This window comes from Sinohyriopsis cumingii, chromosome 8 (assembly GCF_028554795.1).
Source record: "Sinohyriopsis cumingii isolate HCF-2022 chromosome 8, ASM2855479v2, whole genome shotgun sequence".
Classification (NCBI taxonomy): domain Eukaryota; kingdom Metazoa; phylum Mollusca; class Bivalvia; order Unionida; family Unionidae; genus Sinohyriopsis; species Sinohyriopsis cumingii.
Window position 1 is genome coordinate 123,559,012 of NC_142968.1, and position 18,568 is coordinate 123,577,579.

Sequence of the window (18,568 nt, forward strand, 5' to 3'; positions counted from 1 at the left end):
CATTTACCTGTTGCATGGAATTTTCAAAATATTTGATATTATTGCATACTAGGATAATCAAATTAAAATTTACTTACAATAAATTCCTAGTAGATTTGATGGGAACCAATATATGGTTATGCTAAAGTTGCAGCATTCAAATTTTGTAAAGTGATAAGCATCACATGGAAGATATCATTGCTAACCATAGCTTGCCCCAGCACTGGTCGAACTTTTATCTTGTAGATTGATAAAAAAAATTAAATTGGACCATAGGATTCCCCCAGAGGTAACAAAAAACTTATAAAATGTCCAGAATTTATTTGTGCATGTAATTGTTCTAGTTTAGGCCAGTGCCTTAAGTGCTTAGTCAGGGTTCATATGGTCTTTGAAGGTCTTTGACAGTTTGGAAAAAATGCAGTAGCATTTTCAAGGCCTTGAGAGTTTGGGAATATCGAGCAGATTACACAGAGGTCTTTAAAAGTCTTTGAAAATTGAAATAAACCCAAACATTTTAATTTCTTTACATAATCACAAATAAAATTGTCCAAGGTTTAGATTCGTATGTAGTAGACTTTTCCTGGTTTCTTTCTTTTGATGATGCATTGTTTCATTTAATCATTAAACAGTATTGTAGTGTTTTGCATTTGTTTTCTCATAAAATACAACTTGTATAAAAAATGTTAGCGAAAATAGGTCTTGGAAATCTATTTGGTCTTGAAGTTTGCGAAAAGTCTTTGAATTTATCATTCAGAATTTTGTATGAACCCTGTTTGTGCATTATATATACCAATCATTGTTTGAAAATAAACGTAAAATTTCCCTAATTGACTTGTACATTTAATTGACCTGGCTTAGTCTAGTACCTGAAGTGTTTAGTACATTATATATATACTAGTCATTATATATGCTGGTCATTTTTTTATAAAAAAAGCCTCCAGAACTACCTGCCTGCCCTAATTTGAAATACAGCAGTGCAGTAGGAAACAAACGTGTGGATGGGGTGGGGGCAAAAATGGTTACATAAAGGAGAGCGAACAAATCGTTGCCAAGGCTGTCAAAAACACAAGATTAGTACATCAGTATGAACAGGATGTTTCCACTGAGGGAAAAGACAATTTTGTGAATATTTCTAAATAGTTCATGCATATTGTTGAAAACTTTTACCCTCAAGAAGAAAACAGATTTGTTATGAAAATGAGACAAGTGTGTTGTACATGTACTATGATGCAAAACTAAAGAGATTATTGTGCTTGAAAGATTGTGTGAATACATATGAAATAACCACTAAAAGTTTTGGAGAAAAAATTAATGTGACAATGAACATTGCAAAATTTGTTTTATAGATGGGTAAGTTATTTTTATATTTTTATTACAAGTATTTTATTTTTTTTACTTCATAACAACTTTGCAAAAATATGGTTATTTTAATGACTGCCAGGGGTAGTTTTGTGTGTTTCACGACTAAAATACTTGTCATGGGGGCTTCAACCCCACAGAATCCCCATTTCCCACCCATTACATGTTGCACCCCTTGAGCCCTGCATGGGTAGGGCCCCAAGACCACCTTTCATATTTTCAGTTTTTATTTTAAGAATCAAAATCATGTCTGCATACCAAGATAGGGTTTTCACCAATAGACTTCTTATGATACCTAGCTCACAGTATTTGAAAATCGTGCCAATAGTACATCCAGTTTAGCCACCAGTTTCTTATCTTGAAAATCTTGTCACTACTCCTTCTGAATGGATAGTCATGTTGACATTTGTTTTTCACCAAAAGACTACTTGGTCCTAAATGAAAATACCATTGAGATCTAATATGTCCACTACAGCAGCTAATTTGAAACTCTTAAGAATACCACAGATGGTACTTCACCACTTAAGAATACCACAGATGGTACTTCACCACTTAAGAATACCAGAGATGGTACTTTACCACCACTTAGCAGCTGAAAGGAAAAAATGGTCTGGTCTTGTCATTCCTGGAAATTATTTTTGGCCAGTAGAGCACTGGTTACTTTGAAGGATTCTTTTTTTAACCATCAAATGTACAGAATTGTTTCCCCTACTAGGTGTGCCTGACTCTGACTGCCAAACGTATGGCCAGCAAGAACTGTCTGGTGAAGAATCTAGAAGCAGTAGAGACACTTGGCTCCACTTCAACAATATGCTCTGACAAGACTGGCACCCTAACTCAGAACAGAATGACTGTCGCTCACATGTGGTTCGATGGAAGAATTGTAGAGGCAGACACTAGTGATGATCAGTCCAGTGAGTACCTTTTTATTAGCATTATGGTTAGTGTTATTAAAGCCTTTTCCTGTATATAAGCTGTGATGTGTGCAAAATACCTTTTGAGACAATGACGTTGTACAAAGATGTCATTGTAGAAATCTACAGTACTTTAGATTGCTGCATCAATCTGAATATTTATAATAACCTTTAAAAAAAATTGCATTATGTTAAGAAACGACATTTCCTTCCAAAATATAGTTTGTCAGATTATCACATTTCTGACCTTAAGGGATGTTTTTTTGTTTTTGCAATGTGTTGTATATCTTAGCATGTGTAATGACTTTCATTTAATGCCATTGATAGGAGAAATAAATAATTGAATTATTGATTTTAAAAACAATATGAATATCTTTATCCAGCAGAATAGTTGCTTTTGAGAGGCAGAGCTAGAGAAAAATACGCATCATTTTGAAAAGAATGGGATAGATAATCGTTAACAGCTTTTAACCCCATCATTATTAATAGATGCGCTATGCATTACAGCTCAGAATTGCATGTAGTGGGAGATACTAATTGCCAATAACTAGTTTTCATCATTCACAGCATTGTGACATGTACTTTGTAAACAGCTGCCATAAGGTAGAGTATATGGAATAGTTTGTAATCACTTTTTATGTCTGCCATAAAGTGGAACATTGTGTTGTCTGTCTGTTTCCTCACAGTAACTGCTTTAGTCTGCCATCTAGCTGCCAACTTTTGTGGATGGCTTACACTTGGAAGTAAGGAACAATGCTGTCAGTTTGGGTGATCAAGGGTCAAGATCACTTACAGAAAGAAGGAAAATGGTTTCTTCACAATAACTTGTTTCCTGCCATTTTCAGACATTCTTCTGGCTTGAACTTTGAATAATAAAGATATGAAGCTTTGGCATCAGAAGGTCAGGAGGTCCGTCATGGGACGTCGGATAAGAAAATAATGGTTTCTGTACTTTTAAAGTCTGCACATCTTAGCCAAATGTTGAGGTTTTTACAACCCATTGGTCAACAATCTCCAGATGACTCTATTAGTCCCTGCATGGAGGATGGATGTATAATGTACTATTCGTGGTACTAGTGTTAAATATGGGTACCTTAAGATGAGCACCTATTGCTTGATCCATTTAGCACAACACTTGATACTGACTCACAATTGGGCTGTCAGGTGCTTATTAAGCAATCACTCTTTGATATTGAAACAATAGCCCAGTCACCTTGCTCTTCTGACATTTTTCCTGGAATAACCACAGTTTAGCATTCTGGAGAAAATTCTTATTGTGTATTTTATATGCCGATTTACTTTCTGGTTTGATGGGGATTGAATTTTTACCCCTTGCAGTTAAAAGTTGTGAAAGTGGATACAGTTGTACTGATGGAATTCATTATATGTGAATGTATTCTCTCAATGTGTCATTTTGTTATGGTCTTATATGAATCAGTAAAATATAGTACAATTGGATATCATGTGCTAGCCATTATGTAGAATGTTTAAGAGGAAATATAAATGTTTGATTAGTTTGTGGGAATGAAGTGATTATGAATGATTAGTAATACAAGTTCTAGTTCATAAAGTTCTGTAGGCCCTACCACATCAGAACAATGGTAGTCGTATATTGTTACCCTGGCCCTTCTGTCTTCCTGTCACATCTTCATGTTTTTTGGTTTCGGTCATTTCAGCAATTTGGCAGTACATCCACATTCCCAGCTTTGAAATTTGTAATGGATATTGTGTACTGTTATGAAAATGTTATATATATTCTCTTTTATTCATTTTTACTAATGTCTTCTTTAAATGTTTAAAAATGACTGAAGGATTTGGTAAGACTTTAATTATGAACCTAATTTCAGTGACAGGTACTGAGTGGTATGCCTACATAGTCTTATTTAAAAGACAAGTAACTTGGCATGTTGTGTTGATCCTAAATGGAAACTATGCCATTCTGATATGGGCATTATGGCAGCCATCTTGAAAAACTTATCCTTATTTGTTCAAAATTGATACTTAATATAGGGACACTTGTTTAAAATTCTTTTGTTCGAACTTGTCTTAATTTTCATCTTTGTCTTAAATAAACATTTTCTTTAAACTGTAGGTTGAAATACAAAGATCGGGGTATACCATTCAGTACTTTTGCACTTGCATGAATATTAAGTAGGCACATGGCAGACCGATATGAAAAAGCACAGCTAGCAAAAAGCATATAGATATTGGGAAAACATCCCCAGCAGAAGTCCTGCAGGTTACCAATGCTAAAGCATTTTGTGAATTTTCCTGTTGAATGTAGCCTCTTTCTCAGTTGGAGATAAACAAGTGACATTGTAACGGTATTTCATGTTGTGAGGAAAAATGACAACTTTAGTACCGCCCTAGATGATGAAAATTTTAGTCACCAACATCAACCTCCAGGCAAGAAGCCGGAAGTGTTTTAAAAACAAATTTACCATAGACCATTTGAGGAAGTTAAAGTCCGCCACAGCATCATATAATGACAAATAGCATGAAGTTTGTGTATATCAGTAAATTTGGCTGCAGATAAATTTGTGCATGCAATCAGTGTAAATGTTTGTTTATTTTGAGGTTTTCATATAATGCAGTACTGACCATCAAAGTGGATGGAGCTAGTTTCACGGTATATTGTTTCACAAATTCTTCCAAATCCCTAATTTGTATCCCTCTTTTCACTAATTGAGTTGAGAGAGTTGGCAGCTGTGAATTAAATCCAACTTTACCAGACGGGGAAAATTTATACAAAAGATGCTGATCAACCAACATATATGGCTACTGTTACTAAAATTAGCAAAAATTGAATTCACTTGTCAGAAGCCAACAATTGTCAGATTTGATAAGCATGGTGACACAAGTACTTTTAAAGCTGGTGCTTGATGCTGATGCACCAACATATATGGAGACCATTATTGAAAATGGTAAAATCTTTAAATAGCTACACAAAAACAACTGATTCAGACATTAAATTTGGTACCAAATGCTTTCTTGCATGACATTCTCAATTTTGAAATTAAAATTTATGCCAGTCATGTCATCAGATATTGGCCACCATGACTAAAAGTAGAAAAAAAACTTCCAATGACTGAAAGCATCCTGGTACAAGGACTTTCAGGGTTGGAGATGAGATGCAAATTGGCCATCCGGAATGTCATGAAAACCATATTTCTCTGCCAATGGCCCATGCACTTCATTTTTAGGTAGACATCTGACGAGTCAAAGATTTGTAAACCCCCCCCCAAAAAAAAATAAGGCAATAATCTAATGGTATATATGAATTAATGTATGTAATTAAGTACAAATAAAAAATATAATTTCCATTTAAACGATGTCCACATCTGAAAATTGTAGTATTTTTTTATACTGATTTTCCATGAAAATGCCTTTTGAAAATTTGTATAGACCCTTTGTTCTAAAAATTGGTTCATTTTAATTTTGAAAAAGAACTCGTAATTATTTTAGATAATATTGGTTGAGAAATAAAGTGAACAATTTATTTTCGATGGGTTTGCATTACAAATTGAATATACTGTCTGAAATTGAACGAAAGATTTACAAGGCTTCCTCACTGAAGTTGTTTTCTTTGTTTTGCAAATTTAAGGGATAGAGTTCACAAAACCAAAAGAATGCACTATTATTACACGTCAGCAGTATCTTGGCATTTTGCACGGTTTGCACACACCATGAAAGTCTAAAATTTCAGCTGGCTATTTGATCATGAAAAGATTTTTGCTGAAAGGTTTGTGAAAGTTTGGAATATAATGGAAATGGGTGTGGGTAAGTTTTATTTCCAATACTAGTTTCTCAATTGGTATAATGGTGTCTACCATTTATAGAAGACTCAATCAATTCTGTAAAAGCCAAATGAACACGAGGATTTACTAAAACAGTTGCAGCCAGCAGTGCCACATTCAAGCTTCTTTTGTAAAATTTTTCCTTATTCAGACCTGGAGATTAGTACTTCATCTGTTAAGGCAATTTTTGTCAGAAAGTTAAGCAGTTCATACACAAAAGTGAAGTTAACAAACCAAAATCATATGGACTTTTTAACATTGAGGAATCATTAGTTGCAAGTCATGCATTGAAAATGATTTTTGTTGTTCCCTGGCAGTCACATAGCAACACAGTATTCCATTGGGGAATTGCACCACACTTTAATTGACAAATTATCAGTAACAGAGCAGTGCATATGTTTTTTTTATATCTTTGAATGAGGAAACTTCGAACAATGATTGTGACATTTTTTTTAATGACTCTGCTAAGCTACAATTATTTCCCCAAAGACTTAAATTTTGTTTGAGGGTATTTTTTTTACCTATGCTAATTTCCATACTTATTGTCTTGTAATGTACAGAAGTCACAAGTTTTGCATGTGGATAGGTTATCAAGTTTGTAAAAATGATCAGTGAAAATTCTTGAAAATTTCATGAATTTTATTTAGCAAAGTATGTATGAACTGTTTTAGTTAAATCAACTTGGCAGAGGCTTGAAATTACTTTGCCATCTGTGTCTCTGTATGCTTGTCCACACCCCAGGTTGAATTTAGTTTTAAATGTCTTGATTGAGCTCATTGTTATTTTTTTAAAACTTTTTTGCAAACTAAAAGGCATGCTAGTTAAAAAGCAACACACAATACATTAGAATTTTTACCTACAGTTTATTTGCATGATTTTATTTAATTGTGCATTTGATTTTATTTTTTTAATGCTATTTTTTGTGACATCATTTCATGAAACTATTGACATGTTTTGCTGAAAAATAGTGGAAACCTTCCAAGTTATATTTATTTTATTTGCAGTCTTTCCTGTATGGTTCAGTGTTAAAAGCAGCATTTTCGTTATTAAAGCCATGATAAAAAAAACTGCAGATCATCTGACTCATTTCAGGAAAGTTGAGACCAGAATAATTTGTCATTTATAAGCTTTACCCAAAAATGTTATAGATTTTATTATACGAGAAAACGTGCAAGATTACATTACATAATGAAAAAAGTACTGATTTAATTAATGACACTCGGTAAAATATAGTGAAATGAAATTGAATTGTGTTCAACGTTGGACAGTAGCCCTGACTTCCTTGATACCATTAAATCCTTTGTAATGTTATGAGGTTTGTTTAATGTGCTGTCAAAGAAATGTATGGGTTGATTATGCTTCCCTTTAGTCACATGATGAAAATAGAATGCAGGAGTCAAGCAGAATTTAATTTGTAGTGAGAAAGTGACTTCTTCTTTTGGACAGAACAGGGAGATGTGAGACCTGCACAGGAAGTAGTGGGAGCAAAGCGAGACGTGCAATATATATATATATATATATATATATATATATATATATATATATATATATATATATATATATATATATATATATATACACGTGTGTGTTGTTTTCATTCTTTTATGAATTATGCCATCTGCTTCCCAGTATGCATATTTGCATTTAACATTGGTTTTTAGCAAAGTAGAAATCTATATTATAAACACTTTTGGTGCTTGTTATTTATATTTAGTATATTTTGGCAATATGACTTAAACAAAACATATGCTATACATTGTAATTTAACTGATTGATTACATTATTGTAATTGCAAATTAGTATAAATGCTTAATCAACTACCCTTAATAAAGTTTTTTTTTCTTTTCCTTTCTGAAAGTTCATTAAAAATGGCAATTGAGAAGATTTCTAAACGTGTTTGAAACATGACAGAAATGCACACGTCTTTCAGATCGCTGTTCATCCTAATTTCTTGTTGCCAATAAAACATTACTGTAACTGTTCATAAACAACTCTAAATAATATGAATGAATGAACTAAACCCTCTTTCTTTTCAACCGAATCAACACAACCAACATGAAAGTACATCTGCTTTTGGAAAGAGGGGTTTTCTTAATGTAACCACTCACTTTATAGGTTCGTTAGAACCCAGCATCAACTCATTTTATCACTTTTTAGAGGAAGGTGATTATGGATTATTGATTTATAATTATTGATTTAAAAATATTCTCACTTGTAAAGGACAAATTCTATGTGTGCAGTTGTAATTGCCTCTGGAAATTCTACTAGACAATGGTCTTTTATTTCACATTATTTTTCAGTCATATTCATAAGCTGGGTGAGGTATGATAAAAATGTTGATAAAAATTGTTCTACAAAAACCCATTTGAATGTAAACCAATATGATTAAAAAATGTGTCAAAGTATTAGGGCATAAGTGTAAACAAGTCTGATTAAAATCAAATGTAGCACTACATATAAACATGCTGCTTTTATAATCCAACTTGTTGGCAGTGAACATTGTTTAATTTTTCAGATGCCTCATATAGCCGAAATGATCCCACTTGGATTGCCCTGGCTCGCATCTCTATGCTGTGTAACAGAGCTGAATTCAAAACTGGTCAGGAAGATGTACCTGTCCTTAAGAGGTAAACTGAGATATCTTTGTGGGGGGGTAATTAATTTTTATATGTGCAGAGTAGGCAGGGCTTAAGATCACTTTTCTGATGGCATTGTCATTTTTGGTGAAGGTGTCAGTTGAATTTTTATGTTTAGCTTGTATCGTCTGACGCTGTTAAATGTAATCATGAAACTTAGTTTTGTTCATCTTCAAGGTACTGCTGCTCATCACAAGCCAAAGGAGGTCACATTAACATACTTTTTCATGTTCTGCATGGGCTTTTTCATGCTCCATTGACTCTGAAGGGGATCGCTTCGACAGATTGCTGACATTTCACCTCAGTCTGCTTGTGTTCAAGTTCCAGCCTATGCCAATGTGAGCATATGAGAAAACTTGTCATTAGCTTCCTGTGGGTTAGTGGTTCTTCCGATGGTTTTCCTAGGTTCGTCCTCATAACTGGCCACCATGTATAGCCTCTCATGTGCTGAAAAATGGTGTTATTCTCATAACAATGAACCATTGACTCTGCTTTGTACTTGTAATATACAAGCGAGACATAGCATTCTGTTCTTATACATACCAGCCCTTGCGCAGAATTAGTTTTTTGCAATAATTACATTTTACACTATGGATTATGCATTTTTAGTACATTACAAAATAAAAAACAGTGCAATGAAAAGTCATTTTTGTTATCATCTCTTATACAAATTTGAGAATATTCTTGAAAAGGTGACTGCTGCATACAAATAGTGTACGACTACTTACTTATTTGAGATTTATAGCAACTGGATATGACCTGACCATCTCCAAGTAAACATAACGGGTGTCATCAATTGTGAATCAGTCTATTTTAAAGAAATTGGTGTTAAGTGAAACGCTTTATGATGCAAGATACAGACATTATTTGATGGAAAATGGTAGAGCAATTGGAGTGTTTCAAACTTATGATCTTGCCAGATCGTAAAAAAGGAATGTATCAACACTGCTTTACAAACTTTAAAAGAGAATATGAGGGTAATGTAATACAGGACTCTGAGTACCTGACCTTGATCATTGCAGAATTACTGTTCACGGTCATACAGTGAAAGTTAAAATGTAGGCTGTTTGATGTGAGTGTTGAATATAAATAATTTTTGTTTATATTCTGGTTCAAATCCATATTGATTTTGCCCTTTGTGACAAGAATTTTAAGCAGCTGCAATACCAGATTAGTAGCAAAAATCATTTTCATATGTGCTATAATTCTGGAAGGTAATATAAAGATTACACTTTTTATGTCCAAATTACCCTTTTTTGCCATTTAATAATTGTGCTTAAACCTGCATGGCCAGGTGGGGGCTTGGTATGTACGAAATTATTGTGGATGACTCCATATGCTAATTTGAGAAGGTTATGCTAGATGATTGTTCTGAACTTGTGTGAAACACAATATGTCATCATTCTCAAGGATTAGTATGTGTGCTATATTTCAAGGGCTAAAATAAATGAAAGCAGATTTCACTATTGTTAAAGATGGATAGCATTTATTGCTAATACTGTCCTATAAGAACACTTAAAAATCCGTTTTTTGGACTTGTAATTGCTATTAATTTGGAACATAATTTAGAATTAAGATATTTCATCCATGTGGTCAGAATTTATATTTTTAAATGAGGATGGAATCTCCTCAATTTTGGTGGGATGGATAAATAATTCTGACTGAGGGACAAGATTTTTAATGTTAATTGTAAAGAATATATGAAACTCTACAAGTTCCAATGCCATTGTCTAAACCATTTCAGAGAATGCAATGGAGATGCATCTGAGTCTGCTCTACTGAAGTGCGTAGAGTTGTCCATTGGAAACGTCACTAACTTCCGTCAAAGGAACAAGAAGATTGTAGAGATTCCCTTCAACTCCTCTAATAAGTATCAAGTATCCATTCATGAAACAGAGGATCCTAATGATCCCCGTTACCTCTTGGTGATGAAAGGTGCTCCTGAAAGAATCTTGGACAGGTGCTCCAGCTACCTGAGGGATGGGAAAGAATATGCAGTAGATGAACCTTTCAGAATGGCCTTCAATTCTGCTTACCTAGAGTTGGGAGGTCTAGGAGAGAGAGTACTGGGTGAGTAAAGTTATTCTTTAAAGGATCTTAATTGGAATGTTCATTAAATATTGTCATATTAACTCATTAACCCCCAAGCATACTTGCAAAGAGATCAACTAGAGCAGTGTTAGCCTTACTAGTGCCTGTATCCCTGAAACATGCTGACAGCACTTGGCTTGCATTTTTTTTTACAGAGGGGCTACTTGAAATAAATGTTACTTTAATTAAGCTGAAATTTGACCCAATGATGCTCAATACAATTACATTCATAATGGTGTAAATTTCATGCTACATGCAGAAATAAAACTCGTGCATAAAGATCAAAATAAATTTTCTTACCAATTTTTTTCTCTTCCATGATCAATCCATAAAATCCATTATGAATTCTGAATAATTAACACCATCAACACACATGAAATTCTATTTTATGTACACAGAAATTCCATTTGTCATCTCTTGCAAACTTAACCTTGTGTGAATAACTCCGTCTGTGAAGTAAAAGTAAACTCCCAGTGTATGATTTTCTTAATTTTCATCATTTTCAGTTATAAATATTTCCACTATTTTTTGCTGCTATTGAAATCAATTTGTTTTTCCTTTGTTCAGCAATGTTCTCTCTATGTAAGCTAAAAATGTTTAGGTTAAACTGACTGCATAATTAGGAAATCGACCATTGGTTTGTGCAGAATTAACTCTTATTGTGGGATACAGGCGTATACTAATAGTGCCAGACTCTGCGTTCTGGAAATAAGCAAGGTATACTGTGCCATGTTATTGTGGCACTCAGCAGAGGAGGAAGGTAAAGTGCAACGAGTTGTAGAGGCAGCAGGGGTTAATGAGTTGAGCTTACAAATTGATTGCAAGGTACTGCCGAGTAAGATGGTCATTAGGATGAGCACACATGTCATATGGTACTGCAGAGCCCAATTGTCAATTTTTAGCCCACAAATTTATAACAAGGTACTACAAAACAAAATGGGCCATGAGGGAATAGAAACTAACAACCAAGATGTTTGATTCAGTGATTGATGGTTCAGAGACCATAAATTTTGCACCAACATGAAAAATGATTTTAAGTTGAAAATGTAGACTGATTCTACTTGCTCAGCATTTAATGACCACTGAGGCAGAGCATACTATGTTATGTCTATTCAGCTTTGCCAGTTTTATTTGGGTACCGTTCTCCTGTACTAGAAATTCTTAGAACATGTACATCGATCCAGTCTGTCTTGCTTACTTCAGCCTATGTGCAGTAGTGCATCACTGTTCTATTTTGGATGACATTGCGATTGAAAAAATGCTCACTTGAAGGAAAAATACAATGATGCTTATGTCGTATTTTGATCTGATATTTCTTCAGTCCTTAATTAGCATAGTTTGTTTTGCAGTCCGGTAGATTTTTCAGTGCTTTATGCATGACGAATCATGCCTCCCTACACATCTTTGGTTGTTTGGAATATGTATAAATTTCTGCTGAGTTGTTAAAATTGATTCCACTTTTAGTGCTTTACAACTTGTAAGGTGGTTTATATTTTAATGCAGTGTTCATTATTAACATCTAATTAATCTATGGACTTTATAGATCGCAAGTCCTCCCTCACCCCAGGACCTAGATAGAGGACTATTAAATATAGTGTGGACAGATAATCAATCATTCATAGTAGTTTTAAAAAAAATTTGAGAACATGTTTGTTTAAATCTGGATTTCATTTTGAACTGTTGTTACCATAAACTTTTAGCTTTCATGTAGAAAATCAAAAATTTAATCTAAATTTCTTTGTTGCCAGAAGGACTAGTAGATAGTAGATTTAGTAATGCTAATCTTTGCTAGGCTTTCATTAGCTAACTGGTGACAACTGAAACTTTATTAGCCAATGGACTATCAAAATTTAATAAAACTACTCTGGGGAAAATTAGTATTTGCATACCTTAATAGGTGATAATTATTTGAGGTAATTGAGATAAACACCTTTTTCAGGATTCTGTGATTATTTCCTTCCCACGGATCAGTTCCCACCAGGCTATGAGTTTGACCCAGATGAGGAAAACTTCCCCCTGACTGGACTTAGATTTGTTGGCCTGATGTCCATGATTGACCCGCCAAGAGCAGCTGTACCTGATGCTGTTGGCAAATGCAGGAGTGCTGGTATCAAGGTATGGACATGAATTATTATCGTGCTTCATTACTATTCAAACAATCTATACGTATAATGATTTAGCAAGACTTTCTGCATGTTTGATGGTGTTAGCTGTAAACTTAAATTTTTCTGGTTAAGCTTCCTCAATTATCTTGATCAAAGAGAACTTAAATCCACATTTATATTTATCAGATAATCAAAAAATACAGATGCCAGATTAAATGTAGCTGGATTAACAAAGTTGGACATTTGCCATTAAGGCCCAAAGTACAGGTAGAGATAAACACTTAGAATTTTCTTTAATTTTCTTTAATATTACAAAGCCCTGTTCAGCCTTTAACATACCTTGAAAATGTCAAATTAGAAGTCTGAAATAGAAATGGAACCACTGGTACATGGTATTTCAGCAGAACAGCCTTAACTGCCACTGGTACATTGAGTCTTAACAGAACAGGCTTGAATTTTCATGCACATGCTGAAGAGTTAGATTCATGTTGAGCATTTCAAGGATACATGTTGCATTACTCGACACCAAATTGAAATCGTCTTTAAAATAATGACAATATCAGAACCTGACTATACCTTCCTTTTATGCACGAGTAGGTCATCATGGTAACTGGTGACCATCCTATTACGGCTAAGGCCATTGCTAAGGGAGTAGGAATCATCTCTGAGGGTAGCATGACTGTTGAGGACATCGCTGCTGAACGTGGTATTCCACCAGAGGAAGTAGACCCAAGGTAACTTAATCTAATGAATAATCTACAACTTAAAAGATTTCTTGTCCATAAACTCCAGGCTGTACATAATAAACATTTCATTTTGTATAGTCATGCTAGTGTTTTGAATGTGCTGTTGTCACTATACTTTAGTACCATTTATTTTCATAGCATATTAATTCTCTAGAGACCTAAAAGTATTTTGAAGACAATATAATATTTATTCTTAACCAAAATTTTATTATACCTCCATTAAAGTGGTTAAAGTATTTGTAAATTATCAAAATTGTTGCAATGAGACCAGCAACACATTTTTACTATTTTAGTTTGCATATTTTTTAACCCAAAAAGTCTATGCAATGCCCATTTGTCTGCCTGGTCCTTTAGCACAAATTTTTTATTGCTATCAACATGGGAGTTTTCACAGAAAAGAATAATCATGATATCAGTTGATTCTACATTTAAATGGTCCCAAAGACTTCCAATATGATCGCCACAGCAGCCATCTTGACGCTACATCTAAGCCATATCAACACTACATATTCACCAAAGTCTATGAAGTGTTTTGTTACTCCTGAATGAAGAAAACGATGCCAGTCTAACATCCAATAAAGCCATCATTATGGATGTCTTGCAAATCTTGTTTATGCTGTTCCTTTTGAATAGATGGTTATATCAGCATGGGTTTTAGACAGTAGACTTCATATAATCTAAATGAAAATGGTACCAATCTTGCACTCGGATAGTTTCACTGGTTGTCACTTTTCGGACGTGATTTTTCTCCATTTTAAAGTGGAAATCTGCTTTTCTCCTGACTTGAATCAGATTTTTTTATCATCTCCAATCCGGTTTTAAAAAATGGTTGGTCCGGTTTCATTCTGCAACAAGCCTTCTAAATTATTCGTTCCATATATTAAGCACACAGCTCTTGCAACAAGTATTTTCATTGGTTTACATTTATCCAGAGAATTTTCATGTAATGGAAACTGATGGCAATGGAAAGAACATGCTTGCAAAACATGGCATCCCGAATTTGAGAGAGACCATAACATAAAAAGTTGATAAAGGTTTAAAAAACGTATGGAAATGGGCATGGCTGGAGCGAAAAGTAGACAGAAATTTAGTTGGGCAGTTTTTAAGAAAACTGAATGCTAGAGGACCCGCATTTTGTGACCTCTGCAAGAAAGATCTGAATTAAGGTAATCGCAGTTGGACGAGTTTGGAACAGCACCTACAAAAGAAGCTGCATACGAAAAAATTGAAACTCATGGAAAAATTGCAATTAACATAAGAAAGATTTCTTGCATGAGAGAACAGATGTAGCCCTGTTGGAATGTGTACTGCATGTCACCAATACAAGCACCAGCTTGAAAGGAAAAAGGCTCTTATTGGGAAGGAAAAGAAATGATTGCACATTGAGCTAAACAAGTCAGTGGTTACAAAAAGGAAGATTAAAGAAATCTTTGCCAAAGCTGCAAAATGAGCTCTACTGGCATGTCAGCAGGTTGTCCAGTGGAGAAAAAGACCAGTGAATGTATGGGATTATTTGTAATGTACTAATGTTGATGTACTTTGGTTTTTTTTTTTTACAGATTTGTTATGAAAAGAGAGAAGTATAATAAATTTGCTGCAAAAATGGACAAATTATTGTGACTTAATTCTGATGTGAACTCAACATGCACATGAAATAACTTAAGCATCAATAGTATTGGAGAACAAATTTGTGACAATAAATATTGGGACATTATTGGACTCAAGTTGAATATTTTTAGTAAGTTTGTTAGTTTTCAGTGATTATTTTGGTTTACTTTGTGATCATAAGTTGCACCAGGAGCATTTTTTATGAGTGTAAAATGCCTTTTTGGTTGAGGGCATTTGGCCCCCTGCACCACTGAAAAAGGGTCAAGATGCCACTCAAGACCATTCAGGGAGGCCCCCCCCCCCTTTTTAAAAAATTTTCAGCTCTATTTATGGAAGACCAAAATCATGTATGAATTCTAAGAAAGAACTGGTCTTGTCTAATTTTTTTCTAACAGTGGATCATCACTACATTTGGGGACTCTGTACAGTTTACGTATGTTCATTTTGCGATTCATCATGGCTTATGATACCCAGCACTATTTGTAATAAATTAAATTGAAATTTCAGAGATGCTAAAGCTGCTGTACTCCATGGAAGTGACTTGAGAGACATGACCCCAGCTCAGATTGATGAATTCTTGAGAAACCACTCAGAAATTGTGTTTGCCAGAACTTCACCTCAGCAGAAATTGATCATTGTGGAGGGTTGCCAGCGACAGGGGGCAATTGTGGCTGTAACTGGAGATGGTGTTAATGACTCACCTGCCCTAAAGAAGGCTGATATTGGTGAGACATTTTCCAAGAAAGATAAAGATGCAATAGAATCCATTGATGTGTAACACTGATAGTTTTATTTCTTTTTATGCAGGAACAATTGTTTGTCATATCTAAGACACATACCAGAACCTTTTATTGTTTTTAATATATAAGAAAGGAATTGTTAAACAAACTTGCTTTTGAAGATTTGATTATTAAAATTATAACATTTTTGATTTATAAACTCCGTCTTTCACAAAGTTAAAATGTGGTCAGGTGGAATTTTGTATTTAATTTGTGCTTGATACAGTTTTAAGGTGTAGTTTATTCATCATTGAACATTTTCGGCATTGACGGATGTATATTTGATCAGATTACAAATAAAGAGCAATTAACTTTCCATCTCATTATCAACTAGCCCCTGACTAAAATACTATCCCTTTTTCTTGCCGAGCCATAAACTTTTTCAAAACATTCAAAACACTTTTACTTAACCTTGTACTTCTGTATTGGGCTGTCTACTTGAGAAGATAAGGAGTAAGACGAATGTTCTATATGGCAACACACTTTGTCATTAAAAGTGAACTCTTTAAATTTTTGATTTTGTAAAGCTACGAAGATGTAGATGCAGTGTCTAAATTCATGCAGTCATGATTATCTTGATTGTATTTCTCTAATTTATAGGTGTTGCTATGGGTATTGCTGGCAGTGATGTGAGCAAGCAGGCAGCTGATATGATTCTCTTGGATGACAACTTTGCTTCCATTGTGACTGGTGTTGAAGAAGGTGTGTACCAGACACAATTATCTGCTTTCATGCATTTACCATCAAAGACGGGATTTTTTTCTTATAGTAACAAGTCTGTTGCAAAAGTGATTGTATACTGTAAATGTACCATTTTTGTGCAGTTATTTCAGACTGAATTTCAAAATCAGTGAAATGAGCTCCCATTCCTAGATCATTTTTAACAGTGCAATGAAAAACCATCTGAATTATACCTAGGTAAACAAAACAAATCAATTACAATTTCAGAATTGCAGTGAACATACAATAGGAGTAAATGATTGTGGTTGGGAATTACCAATGTTTCAATTTTACTTGGTCCATCACAAAGTAAATTAAATTATTGCTGATTTTTGATAAACCTATATTTGAGGCTACAGTTGTTTTTTTTTAAAAAACCAGTAAGGCAGTACCAGAGGTGTTAATTTTTTTCAGAAACTGATATTTTATTTTAATCATTTGACATTAGCAAACTGGAAAAATGGCATTTTCAAGTGACTATTTTGAATTTGGTCCATCAATATCTCCGTTTTTGCAAACTTGGCCAAATTCTAGTTAGAGAGGGGTAATTTGGATGCTGACTTCTGATTAATACATTTAAAAAACAATCTTGAATGGAATGCGATGCAGGTTTTGGCAGGTGAGATTTACAAATATTTGATTGGGATATTCAAAATTGATGTAGCAAAATCATCACTGTACTTAGAAATGTACGGACTACAGGGACAATTTTCAACACAGAATCCCATGCCCTTATGTCCTTGACAGTGACCATCACATATAAAATCGGTAGTTTGGTCTCATTTAAAGTGGATGTTAGGGCACCAACTAGACACAAGTGAAATTAAGAAAAATAAAATTCTGTATCTTTTATTCCAGGTTCCATAATTTTTATGGGCTTTTTGTCCAAATTTGACTCTTTGCATAAAACTCTTTTTACTAACATAGCAGTTATACAGAGTTAAGTTTTTTTTTACCATTTTGTTATATGGTCACATGATTAAATATGGATGTTTTAGAAGTCCAAAGGAAAGAAACAGCATTTTATTTAAAAATGCACTTTTTCTAAACCAATCTTCATTAAGAATAATGTGTGATCCTTGAAAAAATATCTTGTTCCCCTTGTTTTAAAAAAAAATAACTATGGGAATCCTGTAAGGTCTGTTTTGCTTTGTTCTGTTGATGAAAATGAAATGAAAAGACCCAGATCTGCTGGCATATTATGCAGTTGTAGATCCGTGTCTATGCAGTTTGCAGTTGGACTTATCTTTTAAAGAAGTATGTTTCATATACAAACATATTTTTTTTAAGGCCATGCTTTTGTAAAGAAATTATACTTGGGATGATTTTTCATTGTTCAGATTTTATTTTTTCCCAGGCCGTTTGATCTTTGACAACTTGAAGAAATCTATTGCCTACACCCTGACTTCCAACATTCCTGAGATCAGTCCTTTCTTGGCTTTCATCCTCTTCGATATGCCACTGCCTTTGGGAACCATCACCATTTTGTGCATTGACTTGGGAACTGACATGGTACCTGCTATCTCCCTGGCTTATGAGAGTGCGGAGACTGACATCATGAAGAGAATGCCTCGTGATCCCATCAAGGACAAGCTTGTGAATGAGAGGTCATTGTGACTTGATACATTTCTATGTACATGTCTGATATCTGATATGCTTTTATTTCATTTGAGTTGATCAAATGTTCATACTTCACATGAGGAAATTTGTTCTTTTTTAAATTAATTCTGCATCTTTTAGTTCTTGTTTGTTATCACTTTATAAACTAGAGAATTTCCACCAATCTTTACAAATATATTTGTGCATAGATCTGGTTGGTCTCGAATGAAAATGG

General features: G+C 34.1%; 1 protein-coding gene across 1 annotated transcript in view; it reads left to right on the forward strand.

Annotated features, from left to right (window-relative positions):
• The window catches only part of LOC149794560 (sodium/potassium-transporting ATPase subunit alpha-like), a 51,305-nt gene that overhangs the window by 17,050 nt on the left and 15,687 nt on the right, over positions 1-18,568 (forward strand). Inside the window, exons 8-15 of the mRNA XM_089968834.1 lie at positions 2,054-2,252; positions 8,565-8,676; positions 10,430-10,755; positions 12,716-12,891; positions 13,479-13,615; positions 15,743-15,960; positions 16,615-16,716; positions 18,092-18,341. Coding sequence (XP_089824960.1) covers positions 2,054-2,252; positions 8,565-8,676; positions 10,430-10,755; positions 12,716-12,891; positions 13,479-13,615; positions 15,743-15,960; positions 16,615-16,716; positions 18,092-18,341 — 1,520 coding nt within the window. The remainder of the gene's footprint in view (positions 1-2,053; positions 2,253-8,564; positions 8,677-10,429; positions 10,756-12,715; positions 12,892-13,478; positions 13,616-15,742; positions 15,961-16,614; positions 16,717-18,091; positions 18,342-18,568) is intronic.